General features: G+C 45.6%; 1 protein-coding gene across 7 annotated transcripts in view; it reads right to left on the reverse strand.

Moving 5' to 3' along the window:
* The window catches only part of BCLAF1 (BCL2 associated transcription factor 1), a 245,353-nt gene that overhangs the window by 192,770 nt on the left and 26,018 nt on the right, over positions 1 to 26,565 (reverse strand). For all 7 annotated transcript variants that reach the window (XM_033936166.1, XM_033936164.1, XM_033936160.1 and 4 more), the window contains exon 2: positions 3,664 to 3,785. In XM_033936166.1, the coding sequence (XP_033792057.1) occupies positions 3,664 to 3,767 (104 nt within the window). In that variant the 5' untranslated portion in view covers positions 3,768 to 3,785. The remainder of the gene's footprint in view (positions 1 to 3,663; positions 3,786 to 26,565) is intronic.

A 26,565-nucleotide genomic window follows, 5' to 3' on the forward strand; every position in this document is an offset into this window, starting at 1 on the left:
AAGAACACTGGTCTAGAAGACAGTTTGATTTGGCGTAATTATTGAATAATGTGAGGAAGTTAGTCCAAACAGGGTGTTCGAATTGATTCCAGTACATATCGACATTGGACTCTCTTTCCTGTGAACTGGAAAACGAAGTTGGGTGAAGGTGAAGGTATTGAGGCTCTTAAATCAATGATTTTTTTGCTAAAGTGGTCAGCGATGGTGTTGACCGTTGATATCCGTTCATTATGGTTTTTTAGGATCTGTGTAGAGTCTGTTAGTTTGTTCAATAGTTTGAACAGTTCTCTACTGTCGGTATTGACTGCTCCTATTTTTTGTGCATAACAATTGCGAACACTTTTCTTTTATCAGGTTTTTGTAGTTTTTCATTTTATGTTTCCAATTGGTTTTGTCGTCCTCATTGGCAGTTTTTAGCCATAATCTTTTGAGTTGTCCGAGTTCTTTTTTTGAGGGCTAGTAGTTCGGCATCATACCATTCTTTAGACTCCCTTGTATTCTTTTTGTATGTTTGGACAGGAGCTATTTGGTTTAGTATATCTTTGGTTAATTTTTCCCATCTGGAAGGGAAATCGTGTTCTTCCTCTGGTTTGGGGTGTAATTCATAATGGGCCCAGAATTCTGTTGGATTAGTGATTCTTCTGCGGGTGACAATTTTGTTCTGTTTGGCTTTGTTTGTGTGTTTTGCAATAGAGTTTTTCTTTTGCCAACGTAGTTCAAAATTGTGAATGTAGTGGTCTGACCATATGCATTTTTCCCAGTTTCCTATGTGGTATTGAATCTTTGGATTAGTGAGGTCTTTGTGGGAAAAGGTGACGATGTCCAGTTGGTGTCCCTTTTCGTGTGTTACCTATTTGTTTGGTATTCCGTAGCCCAGGGTAGTTAGGAATGTGTCAATTTCAATCACTTCCGGTTTTTCCACTTGTTCTAGGCGGACATTTATATCTTCCAGTAGAATGTTGTATGCTCCTTTAATGGTGTTGGCCGAGAGGAATTCGAAGAATTCTTCTTTTGCACTGGTCCATTTTTTGGGGGGATGTAGAATAGTGTCGCAATTAGTGATTCTTCCAATTCAGTATTGGTGATCTTACAGGTAAGGGTTTCCAATTCTTCTGTGATTTTAAAATCAATTCTAGTGAAATCGAAGTAGTGTTTGAGGATTATTGCTAGACCTCCTCTCTTTTCCAGCTTCTAGTTAGTGGAATGATTTTATAGCCCTGTGGTAATATTTCATTCATTATGGCATCTGTGTCAGAGACCAGCCATGTTTCGGTTAGGAATAAGAGGTCTGGGTTCTTTTGTTCAATCCAATCATATATGGTTTGTGTCTTATTTCTCACCGAATGAGCGTTCAGGTAATAACCCTTGAAGTTCCTATGTTGAGTGGGGATGGGGGTTTCAGTGCGGGCATATCTTCCCCTTGTTGGGCCATCTCTTTCCCTACCCCTCACCTACAGAAGCGCTTTTCAGAATCGAGGTTCTCTCTCTGAGCGGCCCGGATGCCATAGCCTTTTCATAGGTGTCGCACGATTACTCTGAAATTTCTCCTCCGACGCCCAGGTGGAAACAGGAAGTTGCGACAGAGGAGAAGTTTCAAAGTAGTCATATGTGACCTGTGAGAAGGCTATGGTGCCTGGGCCGATTGGAGAGAAAACCTCGATTCTGAAAAGCGCCTGCGAAGGTGAGGGGAAGGGAAAGAGATGGTGGGACTCACGAGAACTGATGGCAGCCATTCAGGGAGCGGCCTACCAGAATTTAAAGGTACCGAGGTGGAGAGCTGGGACTGCCTACCACTTAGACCTGCCCTGTACCGTGTCCTGGCCTAAAACTAGACCACCAGAGGGGGGACATGGTGCAGAGCCTGGCAGGGAGAGGGACTGGCTGCATAGCCTGGTAGGGAAGGGGGCTGGGTGCAGAGCCTGGCAAGGAGTGTGGGGTTGGGTACAGAGCCTGGCAGGGAGTGAGGGGGGCTGGGTGCAGAGCCTGGTATATTTTATTAAATATATGTACACCATTTGGTTCAAAATGGTTTTTTCTTGTTTTCCTCCTCTAAACAGCAATTTTTTAGATTGAATCAGGTTGGGCAGACTAGCTGGACCATTCAGGTCTTTATCTGCCGTAATCTACTATGTTACTATATAAACCAAGGTGCGTCTTATATTACGAAAAATGCAGTAATCAGCCTGACTGCTGCATTCTGTAAGGACTTGAGCTTCCTAAAAAGTTCCTGCATACACCCGACATACTACTGTAATGCAACTGGCTTAACATCAGAACTTGCACAATCAATTTACATTGGATACATTCAAAACAATGCCTAATCCATCTAAGTCACCGTAAATATAGGAAAACTCTCTTTATAAGGTAAGTAACTTCTTTATCAAAAGACAGTCTTATCTAGAACAAGGGTAGGCAATTCCGGTCCTCGAGAGCCACAGGCAGATTGGGTTTTCAGGATATCCACAATTAATATATATGAGATGGATTTGCATGCACTACAACCTTGGGATGCTTATTTATTGTGGATATCCTGAAAACCTGACCTGCCTATGGCTTTCGAGGACTGGAAGTCTGACAAAAAGCAGCTTGTTTTATGGAATATGAAAATTTTTCTTATTTTAACCAGTGTGCAGTCACCCATTTTCAACTACAAAAACAATATTCAATCTTCAAATATCAGATGCATCATCCTTATTGGTACCATTAATAACAATTTGTTCTAACAAATATACTGTATTTTTTGCTGCATAAGACACACTTTTTCCACCCCCCAAAAGGGGGTGGAAATGTAAGTGTGTCTTATGAAGCGAAGATACAAATTAAGCCTGCTGCTGCCGCAACTTTTAAACCCCCCTGCCAATGCTGCATTTTTAACCCCCCCCCTGCCGGCGCTGCATATTTTTAAATCCCCCCTGCCTGCCACAGCATCTTTCAAACATCTTCGCTGCCGCATTTTTTTTTTTTTTTAAACCCCACCATTGCTGCATCTTTAAAACCCACCCGCCCACTCGTTGCCATCATACTTGGTGGTCCAGTGTATTTCCCGGCCAGCAGCACATAGGCCAGAAGCGCAGGGACCAGGAGCAAGCCCTCTGTGCTCCCGCATGGGCCCACGCCGATCTCCAAATGGCTGCAGTCAGCTTTTGCAGGACTCGAGAGAACTGACTGCAGGCATTTGGAGATCAGCGAGGGACCAGGGAGGAGCGAGCGCGGAGGCCTTGTTCTTATCTCTGCACTTCTAGCCTGTGCACCTGCTGGCTGGGAAAAAAGACAGACATGTAAGGAGGGATGAATTTAAAAAGGTACCGAAGGGATATGATTGAAGGTACCGGGGGGGGGGAGGGATGATTAAAAAAGGTACTGGGGTGGTACATGGTGGGAATTATTTAAGGTACTGGGGGGCACATAGTTGTATGGGGCCTGCCTGCCACTAGGCCAGCCTGTCTGTCACTAGGCCTACCACTAGACCACCAGAGGGGGGACGACAGGGTTCAGAGCCTGGCAGGAAAAATTTGGGTCAGAATGTTTTTTTTCTTGTTTTCCTCCTCTAAATCTAGGGTGCATCTTATGGTCAGGTGCGTCTTATGGAGCGAAAAATACGGTAATAATATTCTATTATTTATGACAAACACCTTCTCTAATCTGTTGCAGTAATACACTTACCTGTATCTCTTTTTTTTTGAGTGCGATCTAGACCGTGACCTAGAACTGGATTGTGATCTGGACTTTGATCTTGAAGAATGTGATCTGGTATTAGATCTACCCATTTTTCCACTTGATTGTTCCTAATACATGAAAAGTGCAAAAAGGAAAAAAAAAAAAAACACACATGAAAATTAAAACAGATACTATCTTGATTTATGATTCTGAAACATAATCTTATCCTGTTGATCAATTTTACACATTTTTTTCAACTAAAGTAATAGAAGCCTAAAAAAGCAAGCAGAGGAGTTTACTTTAACGGATTCTCAGTAAACAAAACAAATCAGATATACAAGTGAGTAGCACTATCTGATGCCAGTGACACAAATACCTCTTTCACAGTTCTCAAAGCAACTGTGCAGAACCTACTGTAGATATCAATTCCCCAGTTAGCGGTTAGCATGTATCTGGTTTATCTTACTATTTAAAGAAAACCCTTATTACAAGTAAGCAAGTTTGCATTCTTTATGGACAATTCCACATACAAGGACTACCACCTTTCTGTTTAGATCTTGGCTTTTACAGTACTTGTTATCAATGCTCCCTCTAAGGATTGGCTGGGTGCCTGCAAATTTTTCTCATGTGAGCGATAAGTTCTAAAACATTTTTGTGTGAGCAACAAGTTCTAAAAACTAACAATTTTCCAGCTTTGCAAATATTTTTGTGAGAGACCATATAAAATTTGCAAGTGATGCTCCTAGAATGTAAGAGTGATTGTTCATGTGCTCAGTTCAGAGGAAACATGGCTTGTTATTCAAAATTCATCAAAGAATGTATCATATTAAACAGAATAGTATTTGCAGTATTATGTGCAAGTACAGTAACACTTAGCTTCTAGACAACAAAAGCAGCATCTTCCTGTTGGCCAAGTGAACAAAAGATTAGGTTCTTATCTCAGTTATCCTCTCTTGTAGATGTGTCTAGTGGTCCTGAAATGATATAGTTCTGTATTTCAACTCGCAAGTTGTTTGCGGAAAACTGTCAATCGTGTTCTCAACTCTGCCTCCTTCTCAGGGAGCTGCTCCTGCTCACTCAGTTCATACAAAAGCAATCAAGTAGCACTGTAATAAAAGCCATAACTGGAGGACGGTAACAGGGAAAATCCCAGAAACTACAATTCTGTTCTATAGAGCTGATAGCAGCTTCTCACATGTCCTATCAGGCAGAGACTTAAACCAGACTGTACGGTCTTGAGGATTTTCCTATGCATAACCTTTTGGTTTTTTTTTAATATTCTCTCAGTTTCTCTGAAAGACAGAAAATTTTTCAAATCCAGAGTGATCTTAAGGCAGAAGGCAGGTGGATCCCATTCACAGGGTGGGGCTTCAGGACCACTAGACACATCTATAAGAAAGAAGATTACTGGGGAGTGGCCTAAGGAAGATGGCTGCGGGTGTCTGGAGCTAGACGCCATGGATGTTCCCTGACTGCTGTTTTTTCTGAATGGTGAAATGGTGAAACGAAAATCTAAGCTTCGGATTTTCCCCGACGAATCCTTACCAGCAGCAACGGGCCCGATGGACGCCTTCCTTCAGCGAAGGACGCCAACACAGCCGGAGGCTTTCTCGGCTGGGAGAGACACGCTGGCTGAAGCGTCGCAGCTCTCCCTCGAGGCAACATCTTTGATCCCGGAAGAGCGGAATCCTCCGAGTCGCCCGGGGGCGTTTGACCGATCGACGGAAGAGCAAAGTCCTCCGAGCCGTTCGGGGGCGTTTGGTCAGTCGATGGTGGAGGAAATGCCCCAGGGTGTTCGCTCTCCAGACATGTTGAGATCGGGAGTCGGCTCAGTAGGAGGAGGGGAGAAGCCAAAATTATTATCTGTGCATTCGGAGGAGCTGGGACAAAAATTGCCTCAGGATTTCCTGACACTGACTTCATCGCCTGCTGAAGTTCCAGGTACTTTTTCACCAGAGGTTCTGGGTGCTGAACTGATACCAATGCAGAGGCCCAAGGTTTTCAATATGGAGACAATTTGGGAAGCAATATCTAGTTTGCAAATCTCTTTGGGAACTCAAATGCAGCAACTTACTACACGTTATACCTCTGTTGTCTCTGAAAATTTGGAAATGAAAAATAGGATATCCAGCGTTGAAAATAAAGTGGATGGACATGAAACTAGAATAAAAACAGTGGAGTCCCAGGCTTCGGTCTGGGTAAAAGACAGTGGAAACCTTAATTTTAAGGTGGAAATGTTGGAAAATATGACTAGAAGAAGTAATCTCCAGATTATCAATTTTCCAAAATTACCACTTATTTCAGCGCAGGATACATTTAAAAAGTATTTGAAAGAAGTTTTGAAAGTTCCTGAAACCTCCTATCCGCCTCTCACTAAAATATACTATTTACCAACCAGAGCATCTGTTCAAAAACCAAACCAGCAGAATTTGTCTGCTGATAGTTTGGATTTGACAAATTTCCTGGAGAGGTCAGGTGAAGAGATACCGGCAACTGCTACGTTACTTGTACAATTTGCTATAGATGCTGACAGGGAATGGATGCTTAAATTGTTTTTTAAGTTTAAAGAGGTTCCATTTATGACTAAAATAGTGAGAATGTATCCAGACGTGTCACGAATGACCCAAAAGAGAAGAAAACAATTTCTTATTTTGAGACCAAGGGTTCTGCAGTTAGGTGCGACATTTGTACTCAGATTCCCCTATAAATGTGTAATGACCTATCAAGGGAATAGATTTATTTTCTTTGAACCTCAGCAGTTGACAAAATTTATTTCTGCTAAAGAGCAAATTTTAAATTCTTGAGAGAACTTCAGTCTCAACCTGCTCAAGTATAAGGTTTTTGGTTAAGTTCTCCCCCGCTACCATCTTCATTCTTCTTTGTATTATTTGATTAAGATTTCAGCAATTTTAAAGCTTTCTCCCCCATGGATTGAGGTCTAACGATACAAACCAGTAAAAATTATTTTGGGTTTAATGTTATGCCATATGAGAAAGGGAAAATTTTGCTTTGATTCCTGTATTTCAATTGTAAATGTTCATTATTACCTATTGTCTCATTTTAATCTTTGAACTGAGTTGTATTATTTTCTTGTTTTGACTAATATTATGTCAATACTATAAAATGAAAATAAAGATTAAAAAAAGAAAGAAAGAAGATTACTAAGGTAAAAAAATAATCTTTCTTTCTAGTGTTTAGTGATCTTGAAATGATATGCAAGTTCCAAAGCAGTCCCCAGAGTCTAGGGTGGACCCGCTGTGCCTGCCTTTAAGACGGAGGCCCCGAAAGCGGCATCCTTCCCGGCTGCTACGTACACCCTGTAGAACCTGATGAAGGTATAAAGGGTAGACCATATAGTTGCTCTACAAATCTCCTCGGGCAGCAACACCTCTAGTTGAGTGTTCTCTCAATCCAATCAGCGGCTGTTTACCACAGCCCACATACATGGAGGAAATGGACATTTTAATCCATCTGGAAATTGAGGCTTTAGACACCGGCTCCCTTTCCTAGCAGGACTTGTGAGAACAAAAAAGTGATCTGAATGGCGAAATTCGTTCGTAACTTCAAGTACCGAAGAAACACTTTGTTCGACATCAGCAAATGCAACGCTTTATCCTTTTTCTTAGACCCCATAGGGTGGAAAAGCAGGCAAACGGACTTCCTAATTGACATGGAAGGCCGATACAACCTTTGGTAAGAAAGACGGGACCGTGCATAAAGAGAGCCCTTCTTCTGTGAACCTAAGGAATAGCCCCCTGCAGGAAAGAGCTTGTAACTCGGAAACTCATCTCACCACATAATGAACACCAGGAATACTATTCTTGACTGAAACATCCAAAAGGGAAGCCTCTCGTAAGGGCTCATACAGAGCTGTACTGAGACCTTGCAACACAATGTTAAGGCTTCAGGAAGGGAAAGGGGAACACACTAAAGGGCACAACCAAAGAGCCTCTTTAATGAGCCGAGCAACATTTGGGTGAGAGGCCAAGAGCATCTTCCCCCCCCCCCCCAAGCTTAGATACAGGAAAGGTCTGCTATCTGCACTTTTAATAATCCTACCAACAGCCCCTTCTGAAGACCCTCCAGCAAGAAGTCCAGGACTACCAAAATTGAAGGTCATTAAGACTCTACATCTTTCCCTGCACACCAGCACCAGATGGTCCAAGAGAATATTGATCTGTTGACGAAGGTTCTGTCTACTTGCACTGAGAAGAAACACACGACCCTGTCTGGAGATGAAGAGAAGCCCCAGAAACTCCAGGGACTGGGAGGATGCCAAGCATCTCTTCCTGAACTTGTCAATGTCTGCAGCAGACACACTACCGTCCCCATTGTACCTTCGTACACCCAATGAGACGGAGCCCGGATTACCCGCTGATCCAGGAAGGGTGGACTTGGACCCCTTGCTGGCGGAAAGCCACCTCAACTACCATCATTTTGAGAAAAGTGTGGGAGTTTTTGCGAAGCCCAAGGGACAGAGCTGCAAACTGGAAATGCTGAAACTTGCAATGCTCCGGGCAGATTGAAATATGGAGGTAAACCTCTGTGAGATCTAAGGACACTAGAAACTTCCCTGGAGAGACAGCAGTTATCACCGTGCACTCAGTTGTCCATTCGGAAAAAAGGAATTCGCAATAACGGGTGACCAACTGTAGATCCAGAATGGGTCTCCAATCCTCCAAGCCTTTCTTGCATGAGGAAGTTTAGGGAGTATCTGCCTAAGCCCCTATTCGTGGTCTGGAACAAGTTCCAGCATCCTGATGACTTTGCAGGCACTGGACTCTGTTGTAGTCGACTTGCTGGAGTCCAGAAACCAAGCTGGAGGCAGGCAAAGGAGGACTAACAAGTGTCCGATGAACGTAGAGTCCACTCCTGACAAAACTGAGACAACAGCCTTTGAATGAGGAAGCCACGCCCGACCACTGGCGATATTGGCACTTTCTTTTTTTGTGAGGTATAGCCACTGCACAAGAACCTGAGGACACTTGGAATTGGAACCATGGTAATGTGGGCGTAGCCCTGGGAATGTCTCTGGGTGGAAAAACCTGAATATCCCTGATGACATCTGCAGGAGGAACAAGAACTATGATCCTCTCCCAACGTCCAGCAAAATTGGTTCACAGGGAGTAACGTCGGGCGGCATTCAGCAACACCTGAGTAGAGGTCATCCAGACCTATGCCAACAAGAATCTGGTCCTTGAAAAAGACAGTTGCTGAAGGTGATCCTCGAGACAGCATCCTCATCCAAAGATGGATCCAAAAACTTTGGTGCTCAGACTCTGTATCATCAGAGAATGTACCAGAACCACACCAACCAGTGGAAGACAGGCATGCACCTTTACAGAGAACGCATTGCGCAGGCCGGAATGACTGGCACACACCATAAAGGAAGTGGCCACCGCCACTCGACTACCCTGAGGCTGCTAGACAATAATATTTTATAACATAACATCAAACCTGCAATCCTGAGAGTCCTGAAACCTCATTACCCCATCACTAGAGAGGGTTGCACGGTGCAAAACCAGCACCACAGCGGAATCTACCTCAGGCTGTTCAAACCTGCCAAAAATCAGGATCCAGATGATAAAGCATAGACATTGCTTTAGCAGATCAGAAAGATCTTTCCGAGGCTCACATTGTTCTGAAATCGGATCAAGGAACTTTAGACTGAATGAAAAAAAAGTACATGAGAACAGTCCAGGACTGAAGCCAGAGAATTGGAAGGGAGAAAAATCCAAATGGAGCTCTGTCAGAACATCATCCGTAAAGAGGCAGACAGAAGCTCACTTAAAATATGAAGGATCAGCATCTCCAAATCCAGATGCTCAGTGTGGCCGATGCGACCAGTCTCAGCAAAGGCATCTGCCGGATCCAAATTAAATATAGTGGCAGTACACAGAAGAATCAAACTCTGCATGGCAACTACTGCAATCGAGGTCCGGCCAGATGAGAGCTAAAAAACAGGAAGCTTCGCCAAAGACCAAAAAAGCTCTGATGCGCCTGCTGGCTGCGCCAAATGAGCGGGGTCCGAGGATATGCCGTTCAGAGGAGTCAAATAAAATCCGGTGAAAAGGCCTATTCTGCAACCATGGCAGGGATCTGTTGAGGCACACATGTCAAGTCAAAAGAGTCACCAGACTCGGAATGTAGGCATACTGCGCCAGACTCCAGAACGGCCTCTGGGTGAGATATTCTTCTGAAGGCGCAGACCCAGACCGGCTCCCCAGCCCAAAATTACTCAGAGGAGGTGAAATCAGAAACTCCCACCCCCTCCCCAAGTGCACTACGGCACAAAGTACACAATCACCGATCTGGCACAATCAATGTTTATATTCAACAGATTAGGGGCTGAAGAGTCCATCCCAAATGATTTTGAGTTAAATCGAGGGGTTTTTGAGGCAGAAATAAAAAAAAGTTAGAAAAAAAAAATCAATTTTAAAATCCAAGATAGCTGTCATCACGAATTTGCACCAAAAACGAATAAACAAAAATAAACAAAAAACAAAAATAAAAAAATAACGATTTGGGGGTCTAGGGAGGTGAGGAACCTGAACCCTACCCACAGAAACTGTGAAAAGCGACTTTTAAAGCATTCCACAAGCCACCCCGAAGTTTCCATAGGAAATAATGGAGGTACTCACAGTTCTGCAGTGCCTTTTCCAAGCAGCTGAGTGTAGAAAAAGGACTTTTCTGCCTCAGAAACAGCACCAAATGCATAGAATGGAAGATCTTTGGACTGCCAGCCAGCCTGATACCGGCTACAACCTCCGCCCCCACAGATCCTCTGCCACGTGATCGGGGGTGGGAAAGGCAGCATGCGCCTTGAAACTGGGTGGGTTTCTATCCAGATGGACACAGCTTGCACTAGAAACCTGTGACAGGGTCATCTGCTAGCAGATACCATGGGACACATGCGACCCTGGGTACACAGCAGGTTGGCTCAACAGATCCACCAGTTTCTCTGTGAAGCTGCAGTCCGGCACCGCAGGACTGCGTCCTTTTCTCTGACAGGGGGGACCACCGGGGAGGGGTCTCAAGGCACTAAAGCCAACGAGAAAATTAACTTTGATAGAAAACAAGAAGCAGAGCTATTACAAAATACTTCTGCATGGATTGGTTGCAGTAATTGTAACTGGATATGTAGCCTAGCTCTCAGGCTAAGGGGGTGTGGAGCATGTGCACATAAAAGTTGTGGATTTCTGCAATACCTGGACTATGGGTTGGGTTTGAACACCTAGTATGTGGAATCCGGAAGGGATGTAATAGAAGTGACTTTAAGAGAGAGGGGTAATGCGAGTATAGTAGCTCTCAAAGATTATGAGTCATGCAGCCGAATTCTGGACAGATTGGAGGAGGGAGGGAGCAAGATGTATAAGCGGAAGGCCCGGAATTAGCAAGTTGCAGTACTCTAAACACAAGATGATGAGGGCATGGATAAGGGTTTTTGTAGTGTACTCTCAGAGAGGAAGGGTCTAATTTTGGTAATATTATGGAAGAAGCATCAGGTTTTAGCAATATATTGTATCAGGGTGGTGAGAGAGAGGAGTCAAAGATGACCTCGAGATTGCGAGCAGACAAAACCGGGGAGATGAGAATGTCGTCCACAGAGACAGAGAATGGGAGAGGTGGGTTCAGGCTGGAAGATGAGCAGCTCGGTTTTAGTCATATTCAGTTTAAGATGACGGTGAGACATCCAAGCAACAATGTCGGACAAGCAGTCTGAAACTCTGGTCTTGGTTTCATAGATACTGACGCTGTACATCTCAATCCAAATCCATGGCCACTGAGTAGCAGAAATTTGTTGCTTTATCTCAATGTTCCAAATGTCTCTTAGACTAGTTTTAGGTTTTTTATTCAGATATTAATTTATACCACTTGGCTGCCTGATGCCCTAGCAAATCTGTCTGGAAGCAGCCCGGCAAACTATACTGATTTTTTTAAGTTGCACCAATCAGGGAACCCTTTCTGAATGGCCTGCTTCAACTGCAACCACTTATATGTTTGAGACTTTGCAATGCCGAATGATTGTTGCAATTGTGAAAATCAAGCATTTTCCCATTTGATAACACATCATCTAAAGTATGTAGCCTGCTTCCAATGTTTCCAGAGGATCTTAGACTCACCAATTTGAATTTTGGAGTTCAACCATAAGGATTGACATGTGGATTGCTGCACTGATATAGATGTTAAATTAGCAATAAATTTTAAGGTTTTCCAGGTGGTAAAAAGAATGCTATTGTCCTTATAAATTCTGGGTAACTTGATACTCAATATATAACATAACCGTAATGGGGACATAAGTTGCCATTCCAAGTAAAGCCAGTCCGGAAGATGCTCCAAAACTTCAGGAAGAATCCAATACATACTCTTGACGCAGTATGAAAGCTTGATGGTATCTATAAAAATTTGGGAAATTTACCCCACCCGCTGCAATTGGTTTTTGCAAAGATACTAAAGCTATTCTAGCCATTTTACCCAGCCAATTAAATTAAGTGAGAATTAAACTCAATTTCTTATAAAAGCACCCCTGAAAATAAACTGGCAACATACTCATTTGGTAGCAAACTACAGGCAAAATCATCATCTTGACAGTTTGGACTCTTCCAAACGAAGAGAGTTTTTTGAGGAGGGGTGTGACAGTGTCATGTTTGAAGGCATCAGTGACAGTTGCAGTGCAGAGCGATAGGTTGAGGATGTGACAGATAGGAGGGATGACAGAGGGAGACATCGCTGAGTAGGTGAGTGGGAATCGGATCAGAGGAGCAGGTAGTGGATTTGGAGGATGAGAGAAGATATTCAGTTTCCTCCTCCATGATTAAAGAGGAGGAGAGGGTGGCAGGTGTTGAGGGGAGGTTAGCAGAAGGGACAGGTGGAGGGAAAGGTTGGAGAGGCAACCTGGTTAAGAGCTTGTGGTAAATCTTCAGGATCATATTATAGAAGAATTCTGCCACAGTTTGGGGAGAAATTGAAAGAGGGATAGAAGATCCGGGTGCTTTGAGTAGAAGTTAAGTATGGTAAAGAGACAGTGGGGTTGGAGCTTCAAGTTTCAAGTTTATTTGTTCTTGATAAATTGCCTATTCAAATTACTAGGCGATGTACAGCAATAAAAACATATACTAATAAAATATACAAATAGAATGCTAGTATTAACATATAAAATAACTTTTGTTATAAGTTAAAACTTAACAAACTTAACAAACTGAGCACAAACATATATTTAAAATAATTTTTGTGGGTAAGACTTACAAGAAGTGTGAGGATATGAGAGGAAAAAGTTACAATATTTGGACTCTTCTTTCGCCCGCCCCGACTCTCCTCTCCCACTTGAAGTCCTGTTCCCACCCTGAAAGCCTGATGCCCCCCCACGTCCGATTCATCCCCCCTCGCAGGACCGCTCGCACCCCCACCCTGAAGGACCGCTCGCACCCCCACAGCCTCCCGACCCCCCCATCATGTAGAAGCTCCTACCGGTGTCCTGCTGCTTCCCCTCTTGCCCCGCCGACTCCCCAACTCCCCGACAATATCGGGCCAGGAGGGAGCCTGAGTTCCCTTTAGATTAATTTTATGCAAACTGAGTTCTATATCATTTAATGTTGGGATTTTAAATTTAGAGCATTTGGATATTGGAATGGAAGAAGAGATAATATTGTCTATAGGTTGACTGGACACGCCTGATTGTAATGTGTTTCGAACCTTATTTAGTTTGGTTAAAAAGTAATCTGCAATTTCTTGAGCTGTAAGAATGCATTTTTGGATGGTATTCTTTTTTTAATAACGGAGATACTGATTTCACCAATGAGTATAAGGCTGCTGGATTTTTTGTTTCTATAATTTTTTTGTTATAATACTTATTTTTGGCTTGATTGATTTTTAGTCTGTAAAAAGTAGCATGTTCTTTGTATTGTTGTAAGTTCAACTTCAGAAAAGGAAACTACAAAGACATGAGGAAAATGGTAGGAAAAAAGCTCAGCAACAGCTCAGGGAAGATGAAGACCGTAAAGGAAGCCTGGACACTGCTTAAAGGCACAGTGCTCGAGGCACAAGACCTGTGCGTCCCAAGGTTCAGGAAAGGGTGCAAAAAAAAAATCGAACTAGAAACCCAGCATGGATAACAACTGCAGTTAATAAGGCGATAAGCGACAAGAAATCATCCTTCAAGAAATGGAAAAAGGAACCAACAAGGGAGAACCAGGAAGAGCACAAAAGGTCAGGAAAGCAAAGAGAGAATATGAGGAAAGACTGGCAGGAGAAGCAAGAAACTTCAAACCCTTCTTCAGGTATGTGAAAGGGAAACAACCAGCCAGAGAGGAAGTGGGACCACTGGACGACGGAGACAGGAAAGGAGCGATAAAGGAGGAAAAAGAGATAGCTGACAGGTTAAACAAATTCTTCTCGTCAGTCTTCACCAGAGAGGACACATCCAATATCCCAGAACCCGAAGTGATTATAAACGGGGAACACGACGAAAAGCTGGTACAAATAGAGGTAAGCAAAGAGGATGTCCTCAGACAGATAAATAGACTGAAGAGCGACAAATCACCAGGCCCGGACGGCATCCACCCAAGGGTACTAAAAGAACTGAGAAACGAAATAGCAGAGACACTTCGCCAAATATGTAACCTCTCCCTAAAAACTGGAGAGATCCCAGAGGACTGGAAAATAGCAAATGTCACGCCCATCTTTAAGAAGGGATCAAGGGGTGACCCGGGAAACTACAGGCCTGTGAGCTTGACCTCGGTTCCGGGAAAGATGATGGAAGCAATGGTAAAGGACACAATCTGCGAACACATAGAAAAAAATGGACAACTGAAGGCGAGCCAGCATGGCTTCTGCAAGGGAAGGTCGTGCCTCACAAACTTGCTGTACTTCTTCGAGGGAATAAACAGCCAGATGGATAAGGGGGAATCCATAGACATCATTTACCTTGACTTCCAAAAAGCCTTCGACAAGGTACCTCACGAACGGCTACTAAAAAAGCTGTGGAACCACGGGGTGCAAGGGTATATCTACCGATGGATCAAACACTGGTTGGCAGGCAGGAAACAGAGGGTTGGAGTAAAGGGCCAATACTCAGACTGGCAATGGGTCACGAGCGGAGTTCCACAGGGGTCGGTGCTAGGACCTCTATTGTTCAATATATTTATTGACGATCTGGAGACGGAGACAAAATGTGAGGTTATCAAATTTGCTGATGACACCAAACTCTGCAGCAGGGTTAGGAACACGGAAGACTGTGAAAACCTGCAAAGGGACCTAACGAGACTGGAAGACTGGGCAAATAAGTGGCAAATGAGTTTTAACGTAGAGAAATGCAAAGTCATGCATGTAGGGAAAAAGAACCCGATGTTCAACTACAAAATGGGGGGAACACCGCTAGGGGTGAGTAACCTTGAAAGGGATCTGGGGGTGATGGTTGACACATCACTGAAACCATCGGCGCAATGTGCGACAGCCTCAAAGAAAGCAAACAGAATGCTGGGCATCATCAAAAAGGGTATCACAACCAGGACGAAGGAAGTCATCATGCCGCTGTATCGCGCAATGGTGCGCCCGCACCTGGAGTACTGTGTTCAATACTGGTCGCCGTACCTCAGAAAGGACATGGCGGTACTCGAGGGAGTGCAGAGGAGGGCGACTAAACTGATAAAAGGTATGGAAAATTTCTCTTACGCTGACAGGTTAGAAACGCTGGGGCTGTTCTCTCTGGAGAAGAGGAGACTTAGAGGGGACATGATAGAAATCTTCAAAATCCTAAAGGGCATAGAGAAAGTGAATAAGAACAGATTCTTCAAACTGTGGGGAGCCACAAGCACTAGGGGTCACTCGGAGAAATTGAAAGGGGACAGGTTTAGAACAAATGCTAGGAAGTTCTTTTTTACCCAGAGGGTGGTGGACACATGGAACAAGCTTCCGGAGGAGGTGATAAGCCAGAACTCTGTACAGGGGTTCAAGGAAGGTTTGGATAGGTTCCTGGAGGATAAGGGGATAGAGGGGTACAGATAGAACTTGAGGTAGGTTATAGAAGTGATCAGTAACCACTTCACAGGTCGCGGACCTGATGGGCCGCCGCGGGAGCGGACCGCTGGGCAGGATGGACCTCTGGTCTGACCCAGTGGAGGCAACTTCTTATGTTCTTATGTTTGAAAGATTTATTGTTTCTCCATTTTCTTTCTAGTGATCTCTGCTGTTTTTTTAGAAGTGTAAGTTCTTCTGTGTGCCAGGGGTTTAAAGATTTGCGGCTTGAAATTGTTTTGAATATTAAGGGAGCTTTAGCGTCTACAAGATCCCTTAATGTGGATTCCCATGTTAGAAGTTGTTCATCAAAGGAGGAGGAGTTGAAGGTTGTACGAATAGAATTAAAGGTGGTTGTTATATCTGTTAGTTCGATTTTGGTGAAGTCTCTATAAGAAATTGTTTTATGGTTTGCAGATAATAAATTTGGTATGATTTGTTGAAATGTAAAACTGCAAGATATAAGGTGATGATCCGACCAAGGTACAGAATGTACTGAAGGTTCTGAATGTTTGAAAGGAGGGGATTTAGGAGTGAATATCATATCAAGAGTATGTTTAGCTATATGAGTTGGTTGATGAATGATTGGAGATAGGTTAACAGTGTTTATAAAAGTAAGCATGTCCTTTGTAGTTGAGGTCGATTGATCTTCAAAATGTATATTAAAATCTCCCATGACTAGGGGATGTGAAGAAGCTGTGCAGTGGTCAAAAATTAGATTTTGTAATGATGTTATATTATTTTGTCCAATGGGAGGGGGGGGCATAAAGTAATAGTAGTTCAAAGTTAGGATGAGATTTTGTTTTTACATGTAAGTATTCAATAAGAACATTACCTAGTGATTGGTCGCAAAGATCGATTAAACCGTTTTGAAAGATGATAGCTAAACCACCGCCCTTACGATTATGGCGGTGATTCCAAAGGAAATCATAGTTTGGGGGGCAGCAATAAGATAAATAAGCTTCTTCTCCTTCTGATAGCCAAGTTTCTATAATACAAAATATGTGAAATCCCTGAGTTGAGATAGTGTCTTTTAGAAGGTGATGTTTATTTTTGATTGATCTGGAGTTGATTAGACCTATTTTTAAGATTGTATTACTATTATCGTTAAGAACTGTTGAAGATAAAAGTCTATTTGAAGAAGTGTTGAAGGGTTTAGGTAGAGTAGGAATTTCTACTATGGTCTTTGATAGGGATGGGATAAAGCTTTTTGGTGGAGGTCGGTGGCCCCAGTGGACCGGAATATTATAGCTATTTGAGGTCATGTTAATCTTTGTATTAATGGAATTAAAAGTGATTAGCGAAGTGGTTAACTAGGTATTCTTGAATGACCAGCGAGAGAGCAGACTGAAGTGATGTCAGCATGAATTTGAAGTGTATGAAGTTGAAGTGTGCACAGGATTTAAGCACAGGATTTAAGCAGAGACGTTCGGTGGAATGGGCACATGAGTACAGGTAGCGGAGGTTTAGCCAGGGTTGGGGTTTGGCACACCTAACAGGATGTAAAATTGGAGGAGCAAGAGTATTTAGAGCAGAGGAGAGAATGGTATTATAGGAGATGACGGCTTCATTGACAGTCTTATGTGATATGGAAGTTGAGGAAAGGGATGAGACAGCAGAAGAGAAGGCTACAGGGTCAATAGCCTGAAAGTTCTTGAATGTATTAGTGGCAATTGACCGGATCTGGGGAGTGGGGTGACTAGTGAACATTAACAGGTGATGGTCAGAGAGGGGAAGGATGGTATAGAAGAATTTGGTGGTCGAGCAGTTAAGGAGAATTAGGTCCAGGCAGCATCCTTTCTGGTGTGTAGGGATGGTGAAGCACAGCTTGGAGATTGAATGAGGATGTTGGGGCAAGGAACCTGGAGGTGAAGGAGTTGGAGGGATCATCAACATAGATGCTGAAGTCACTGAGGATGAGGGAAGGGGATGAAGGGTCGAGGAAGGAGAGCCAGAAGTCAAAAGTCGGTGAGGAAGTAAGAGCGAGATATTATCAAAGGATCAGTAGAGGACTGCTACTTGGAGAGGTAGGAGAGCGAACAGACAGATAAAATAGACTTCATAGGACGGAGAGCATTAAGATTGGAGAAAGGATTGAAATCTGCAAAAGGGTGAGAATAGCAGCCCTCCCTGACCAACCATGCAAGGCATGAGGGAGAAAAGGTAGCCTCCATGACACAGGGCAGCAGCTGAGGTAGAGACATCAGGGCAATCCATGTCTCAGTTAGTGCAAGCAGGTGGAGAGATTGAGAGATGAAGAGGTCATGGATATAGATAAGCTTGTTGGGAACAGGTCACAAGAGAAGGGCAAGAAGGAGAGGAACAGAAATAAGGTTGGTGGTATTGCGGATTGGCTCATAGGAATAAGGTAGACCGGGACTGGGGTTAATGTCTATAGTAGAGAGCAAGAGAAGGAGGAGGAAGGTACAGGTGAGAGGGCACCTGCTGCTGTGATGTGGGTGAGGTGCACACAGGGAGAGAGAGGAAGATTGAATAAGAGGGAAAGTGTTGGATATTTAGAGTGGAGAAGAGGTTAGAGAATAAGAGGAAGGGAGAGGCAATGGGTTTAAGAGTGAGTTGTGTTGTGTTGAGGAGTTCAGTGGCTTGGGGAGAGATGCGAGATTGGGGATGGTTAATATCAGCAGGAGGGGAAGCAAGAAGTCATAGCAGGGGAAGGGGAACCAGGAAGAAGCTTGCTTATGTATTAGTCTAGAGAGCAGAAGGATGTGCAAGAAAGCAATGTACTCTCTACCTTGGAGAGGGTGAACAATCTGTCTTTATCTACTAAGTCTATTCCCTTCATTATCTTGAACGTTTCAATCATGTCCCCTCTCAGTCTCCTCTTTTCAAGGGAGAAGAGTCCCAGTTTCTCTAGCCTCTCATTCTACAGCAACTCCTCCAGTCCCTTAACCATTTTTGTCGCTCTTCTCTGGACCCTTTCAAGTAGTGCTATGTCCTTTTTCATGCACGGCTACCAGTGCTGGACGCAGTATTCCAAGTGGGGGCGCACCATGGCCCAGTACAGCGACATGATAACATTCTCTGATCTGTTTGTGATCCCCTTCTTAATCATTCCTAGCATTCTGTTTGTCCTTTTCGCTGCCGCAGCGCATTGCGCAAACAGCTTCATTGCTGATTAAAAAGTTTAATTGAGCTTGTTATTCAATTTAGATAGGCGCTTATCTAGTTAGGCGCCTCCAAAATACAACACTCACTCAACATCCATACTGGCTTGAGAGCAGTTAAGCAGTTCTAACAATTCTAACAAGTAGGGCCCAGTGAAGCATATTCAAAATGGTCCAACAGATGCAGCTTCCTTACCCGTTACCTAGAATGCTCACCACGTAACAGTTGTTATCCAGAGACAGCAGGCAGCTATTCTCACTAGTGGGTGACGTCATCCAACGGAGTCCCGATGCGGACATCTCACAAGCATACTTGCTTGTAGAAACTTTTAGAAGTTTCGAGTTGCCCAAACCGCGTATGAGCGAGTGCCTTCCCGCCCGATGCACCGGGTGTGTCTCCTCAGTTCAGATAGCTAGCAGAGAAGCCAACCCAGGGGAGGTGGGTGGGACATGAGAATAGCTGCCTGCTGTCCCTGGATAACAACTGTTACGGTAAGTAACATTGCTTTATCCCAGGACAAGCAGGCAGGTATTCTCACTAGTGGGTGACCTCCAAGCTAACCCAAATGGGATGGTGGGAGAGTTGGCAACTTAGGAAAATAAATTTTGTAACACTGTTTGGCCAAACTGTCCACCCCGTCTGGAGAAGGTATCCAGACAATAGTGTGAGGTGAAGGTATGAACCGAGGACCAAGTGGCAGCTTTACAAATCTCCTCAATCGGTGTCGATCTGAGGAAAGCTACAGAGGCTGCCATTGCTCTGACCTTATGGGCTGTGACTTTACTGTGAAGGGGTAATCCAGCCTGGGCATAGCAGAAAGAGATACAAGCCGCCATCCAGTTGGAGATGGTGCGCTTAGAGATAGGGCGTCCCAACTTGTTCGGATCGAAGGAGATGAAAAGTTGAGGAGCAGTTCTGTGAGGCTTGGTGCGATTCAGGTAGAAAGTCAAAGCACACTTACAGTCCAGAGTGTGAAGAGCTGATTCTCCAGGATGAGAATGAGGCTTTGGAAAAAACACAGGAAGAACAATGGATTGATTCAGATGAAATTCCGAAACCACCTTGGGGAGGAATTTGGGATGAGTGCGAAGGACCACCTTGTCATGATGAAACACTGTAAAGGGCGGATCCGCAACCAATGCTTGAAGTTCACTCACTCGACGGGCAGAAGTGAGGCCAATGAGAAGCACCACTTTCCAAGTGAGAAATTTCAGAGGAGCCTTGTTAAGAGGTTCAAATGGAGGCTTCATAAGTTGAGAAAGAACAACATTGAGGTCCCAAACCACCGAAGGCGGTTTGAGGGGAGGATTGACATGGAAAAGTCCTTTCATGAATCTGGAAACCACAGGATGTGCAGAAAGAGGTTTCCCTTGAAGAGGCTGGTGAAAAGCAGCAATTGAACTAAGATGGACTCTGATCGATGTAGACTTGAGGCCAGATTGAGACAGGTGCAAAAGATAGTCCAAAATAGAGGACAAGGGGGCATGTTGAGCTCCTTGTGATGAGAAAAACACCAAGTAGAGAATCTAGTCCATTTCTGGGAATAGCATATTCTAGTAGCAGGCTTCCTTGAAGCTTCCAAAACATCCCGCACAGCTGGTGAAAACTGAAGGGGAGTTACGCTGAGAGGAACCAAGCTGTCAGGTGTAGCGACTGCAGGTTGGGATGAAGCAGAGATACCTGATGCTGCGTAAGCAGAGATGGAAACACTGGTAGAAGGAAGGGCTCCCTGCGGCTGAGTTGCAGAAGAAGGGAGTACCAAGGTTGCCTGGGCCACCGAGGAGCAATCAGAATCATGGTGGCCGGTTTGACTTGAGCTTGACCAGAGTCTTTTGAATGAGAGGAAACGGAGGAAACGCATACAGAAAGAGATTCCCCCAGTCCAGAAGAAAAGCCTCGAGACGATAAGGAGTGTAGATCCGGGAGCAGAACTGAGACAGTTTAAAGTTGTGGGGAGCTGCAAAGAGGTCTATCTGAGGTGTTCCCCACAGGGAAAAGATTTGATGAAGGGGCGTGGAATGGAGAGTCCATTCGTGAGGCTGGAGAAGACGACTCAAGTTGTCCGCCAAGGCATTGTCTGCCCCTGAATGTAGACAGCTTTGAGGAAGGCGTTGTGACGAATCGCCCAATCCCAAACTTTCAGAGCTTCCTGACAGAGGGAGGCCGATCCCGTGCCTCCCTGCTTGTTGACATAATACATGGCGACCTGATTGTCCATACGAATGAGGACCACCATGTCATGAAGCAGATGCTGAAAAGCAGTGAGAGCATTGAAAATCGCCCTGAGTTCCAGGAGATTGATATGGCACAGACGATCCGCACTCATCCAGTAGCCCTGGGTGCGGAGATTATCGCTGAAAAATAGCTGGAAAGCGATGACCACAAATGCTCACAGTCTAAGCAACAAAGTTCATGATCTGCAAGCCCTGATGTTAGAGGCAGATCTAGATATTGTCGCTATCACAGAGACATGGTTCAGTGAATCACATGGATGGGATGCAAACATACCGGGATATAATCTTTTTAGGAAGGACAGAGATGGTCATAAAGGTGGAGGAGTAGCTCTCTATGTACAGATCAATATCCAAGCGACCGAAATGCAAGGGACCTAGGGAGAGGAAGAAACGATATGGATTGCTCTGAAAAGAGAAGATGGAACTTCTATTTACATGGGTGTAGTCTACAGACCTCCGACTCAATCGCAGCAAATTGATAAGGATCTGATTGTGGATATCCAAAAGTTTGGAAGGAAAGAGGAGGTTCTGCTGTTGGGAGATTTCAACCTGCCGGATGCGGACTGGAATGTTCCGTCTGCGGAATCGGAAAGAAGTAGGGAAATTGTGGATGCCTTTGAAGAGGCTCTGCTCAGACAAATGGTGACGGAACCCACAAGGGAAAAAGCGATATTGGTTCTGGTCCTCACAAATGGAGAGAGTATCTCTAATGTTCGAGTGGATGCTCATCTGGGAAGTAGCGATCATCAAACGGTTTGGTTTGATATAACGGCTAAAGTGGAGAGCGGCCGCACGAAACTTAAAGTCCTAGATTTCAAATGTATGGACTTTAATTCAATGGGAGAGTACCTGAAAAAAGAGCTGTTAGAATGGGAGGACATAAGAGAAGTGGAAAGACAGTGGTCTAAGCTGAAAGGAGCGATAAAAATGGCAACGGACCTTTATGTGAAGAAAATCAATAAAAACAAGAGAAAAAGGAAGCTGATATGGTTCTCCAACCTAGTGGCTGAGAAAATAAAGGCGAAAGAGTTGGCGTTCATGAAATATAAAAAAAACCAAGAAGAGGAGAGCAGAAAGGACTACAGGGTGAAACTGAAAGAAGCCAAGAGAGAGATACGTTTGGCGAAGGCACAGGCGGAAGAACAAATGGCTAAAAATGTAAAAAAGAGAAAAAAATTTTTCAGATATACTAGTGAAAGGAGGAAGATAAAGCACAGTTACTTACCGTAACAGGTGTTATCCAGGGACAGCAGGCAGATATTCTTAACACATGGGTGACGTCACCGACGGAGCCCTCGGTACGGACCTTTTAACTAGAAGTTTCTAGTTGGCCGCACCGCGCGTGCGCGAGTGCCTTCCCGCCCGACGGAGGAGTGCGTGGTCCCCAGTTAGGATAAGCCAGCTAAGAAGCCAACCCGGGGAGGTGGGTGGGACTTAAGAATATCTGCCTGCTGTCCCTGGATAACACCTGTTACGGTAAGTAACTGTGCTTTATCCCAGGACAAGCAGGCAGCATATTCTTAACACATGGGTGACCTCCAAGCTAACAAAGAGGGAGGAGGGATGGTTGGCCATTAGGAAAATAAATTTTGTAACACAGATTGGCCGAAGTGTCCATCCCGTCTGGAGAATGCATCCAGACAGTAGTGAGTAGTGAACGTGTGAACTGAGGACCAAGTGGCCGCCTTGCAGATTTCCTCGATGGGCGTGGAACGGAGGAAAGCCACAGAAGCAGCCATAGCTCGGACTCTGTGGGCCGTGACAGATCCTTCCAGTGAGAGACCGGCCCGAGCATAACAGAAGGCAATACAGGCAGCAAGCCAATTTGAAAGTGTCCGTTTGGAGACAGGACGGCCCAAACGGTTGGGATCGAAAGACAAAAAGAGCTGAGGGGATGTTCGGTGAGCTCTGGTACGATCAAGGTAGTAAGCAAGGGCACGCTTACAATCCAGCGTGTGCAACGCCTGTTCTCCAGGATGCGAGTGAGGCTTAGGGAAGAAGACGGGAAGCACAATGGACTGGTTGAGGTGAAAAGCTGAGACCACCTTGGGAAGGAATTTAGGGTGGGTACGCAGAACAACCTTGTCATGGTGAAAAACAGTGAACGGTGGGTCGGCAACCAGTGCATGCAGTTCGCTAACCCTCCTGGCAGAGGTGATGGCAATTAGGAAAAGCACCTTCCAGGTAAGAAGCCTGAATGAAGTTGTGGCAAGAGGCTCAAACGGAGGTTTCATAAGGGCAGAGAGAACCACATTCAGGTCCCAGACGACGGGAGGAGGCTTGAGAGGCGGTTTGATGTTGAAGAGCCCTCTCATAAATCTTGAAATCAGAGGATGAGCCGTGAGGGGTTTTCCGAGAATAGGTTCGTGAAACGCAGTGATGGCACTGAGGTGGACTCTGATGGAAGTGGTTTTGAGGCCAGCGTTGGACAGCGAGAGCAAATAGTCCAAGACAGTTTCCACCGCCAAAGAGGTGGGTTCTTGATGATGCCGGAGACACCACGAGGAGAATCTGGTCCACTTCTGATGGTAACATTGAAGAGTGGCCGGTTTCCTGGAGGCGTCCAAAATGAGGCGGACCGGTTGAGATAGATTCTCCGGAGAGGTCAGCCCGAGAGAAACCAAGCTGTCAGGTGGAGGGAAGACAGGTTGGGATGTAGTAGAGACTGATTCTGCTGTGTAAGTAGAGTAGGAAACACAGGAAGAGGAATGGGCTCCCTGGAGCTGAGTTGAAGCAGAAGGGAGAACCAGTGTTGACGAGGCCACCGAGGGGCGATGAGGATCATGGTGGCATTGTCCTTGCGGAGTTTGGACAAGGTCCGCAACATCAAAGGAAGTGGAGGGAAGGCATAGAGGAACCGATCCCTCCAGTCGAGCAGGAATGCATCCGGGGCCAGACGGTGAGGAGAGAAGAGTCTGGAACAGAATTGGGGCAGCTGATGGTTGTGAGGTGCTGCAAAGAGGTCCACCTGCGGAGTGCCCCATCGAGCAAAGATGGAGAGTAGAGTCGGAGGGTCCAACGTCCACTCGTGAGGTTGAAGGATGCGGCTGAGATTGTCGGCCAGAGAGTTCTGTTCGCCCTGGATATAGACCGCCCTGAGAAAGAGATTGTGGTCCGTGGCCCAGGTCCAGATGCGCAGAGCCTCCAGACAAAGGGGGCGAGATCCGGTGCCGCCTTGCTTGTTTATGTAGTACATGGCGACTTGATTGTCTGTGCATAGGAGGAGGACTTGAGGACAGAGAAGATGCTGGAAAGCCTTGAGGGCGTAGAATATGGCTCTGAGTTCCAGGAAATTGATGTGATGACGACGCTCCTGTGGGGTCCAAAGTCCCTGGGTGCGTAGATCTCCCAGGTGAGCTCCCCACGCGTAGGGGGACGCATCTGTGGTGATGATCATAGAGTGGGGGGGCAGATGGAAAAGTAGACCCCTGGAAAGATTTGAGGAGTTCAACCACCATTGGAGAGATTGCTGAAGAGATGATGTCACAGAGATGGGATGAGAAAGAAGATCCGTAGTCTGTGACCACTGGTTGGCGAGCGTCCACTGAGGTGTACGAAGGTGGAGACGAGCCAGAGGAAGGACATGCACTGTCGAGGCCATGTGACCCAGGAGGACCATCATCTGTCGAGCAGGAATGGAGGGATGCATGAGTACCTGACGGCAGAGATGGAGCAGGGTCTGCTTGCGATCGGAGGGGAGAAAAGCCCTCATTAGCGTGGTGTCCAGAACTGCTCCAATGAATTGAAGTCGCTGGGTGGGAAGCAGATGCGACTTGGGGTAGTTGATCTCGAACCCCAGGAGGTGGAGGAGAGAGATGGTGTGATGAGTAGCCTGTAGCACAAGTGGAGACGTAGGTGCTTTCACCAACCAATCGTCCAAATAGGGGAACACCTGGAGGTTGTGAGACCTGAGGAAGGCCGCTACCACTATAAGGCACTTGGTGAAGACCCTGGGTGAGGAGGCGAGGCCGAACGGTAGCACCTTGTACTGATAGTGGTGGTGCAGTACCTGGAATCGCAGGTAGCGGCGAGAATGTTGATTGATGGAGATGTGAGTGTAGGCCTCTTTGAGGTCCAGGGAACATAGCCAGTCGTGTTGAGAAAGAAGAGGATAGAGCGTGGCAAGGGAGAGCATTCTGAACTTCTCCTTGACCAGACACCTGTTGAGGTCCCTGAGATCGAGAATGGGACGGAGGTCTCCCGTCTTTTTGGGTACCAGGAAGTAGCGGGAGTAGAATCCCTGCCCCCTTTGATCTGGAGGTACTTCTTCGATGGCATTGAGAAGGAGGAGGGATTGAACCTCCCTCAGGAGGAGGGGGGTTTGAGATGAGTTTGAAGCAGACTCTACGGGAAGGTTGTCCGGAGGCAGAGTCTGGAAGTTGAGAGAGTAGCCGTGGCGGATGATGTTGAGGACCCACTGGTCCGACGTGATGACTTCCCAACGGCTTGAGAAAATGGTGAGACGACCCCCGATAGGCTGTGGAAGAGGCAGCGAGGGTGGATGACTGGCTATGCCCTGGAGAGAAGAGTCAAAAGGGCTGAGATTGTTTAGCAGGCTGAGGAGGCTTGGAGGGTTGGGTGGCCTGAGACCGAGCCTGGGCATGGTGCTGCTGTTGACGGGGTCGCCGAGATTGTTGGGGAGGCGGATTGAGTGGCCTGGCTGAGAACCTCCGCTGGTAGGATGATTGAGGCCGATAGGGTCGAGCAGGCGGAGCCTTCTTTTTCGGCTTGATTAGGGTGTCCCACCTAGTCTCATGGGCGGAGAGTTTCTGGGTGGTGGAATCCAGTGACTCTCCAAAAAGCTCATCCCCGAGACAGGGGGCGTTGGCCAGGCGGTCCTGGTGGTTGATGTCCAGGTCGGAGACTCTGAGCCAGGCCAAGCGACGCATGGCTACAGCCATGGCCGAGGCCCGAGAGGTGAGCTCGAAGGAGTCGTAGATCGAGCGGACCATATACTTGCGCATTTGGAGAAGGCCAGATATGTGCTGCTGGAATAGCGGGACCTTGCGCTCAGGAAGGTACTTCTGGAGGGCAGACAGCTGTTGGACCAAGTGTTTGAGATAAAAGGAAAAATGGAAGGAATAGTTGTTTGCCCTGTTGGCAAGCATGGCATTTTGGTAAAGCCTCTTGCCAAACTTGTCCATGGTCTTACCTTCTCTGCCAGGAGGGGTAGAGGCATAGACACTGGAGCCCTGAGTCTTTTTTAAGGTGGATTCCACCAGAAGGGACTCATGGGGCAATTGAGATTTGTCGAATCCTGGAATAGGGATGACACGGTAAAGGTTGTCCAGTTTACGGGGAGCTCCCGGTACCGTGAGGGGATTTTCCAAATTTTTGTAGAATGTCTCCCGTAAGATGTCATGTACGGGAAGTTTGAGGAACTCTTTAGGAGGTTGCTCAAAGTCTAAGGCTTCTAAAAAGGCTTGGGACTTTTTGGAGTCAGATTCAAGGGGAAGTGACAGAGCAGCAGACATTTCCCTCAGAAATTTAGAAAAAGAGGACTGCTCAGGTTTAGAGGAGGCATCAGGCGCCGATG

The sequence above is a fragment of the Geotrypetes seraphini genome, chromosome 3, assembly GCF_902459505.1.
Source record: "Geotrypetes seraphini chromosome 3, aGeoSer1.1, whole genome shotgun sequence".
NCBI classification, from domain to species: domain Eukaryota; kingdom Metazoa; phylum Chordata; class Amphibia; order Gymnophiona; family Dermophiidae; genus Geotrypetes; species Geotrypetes seraphini.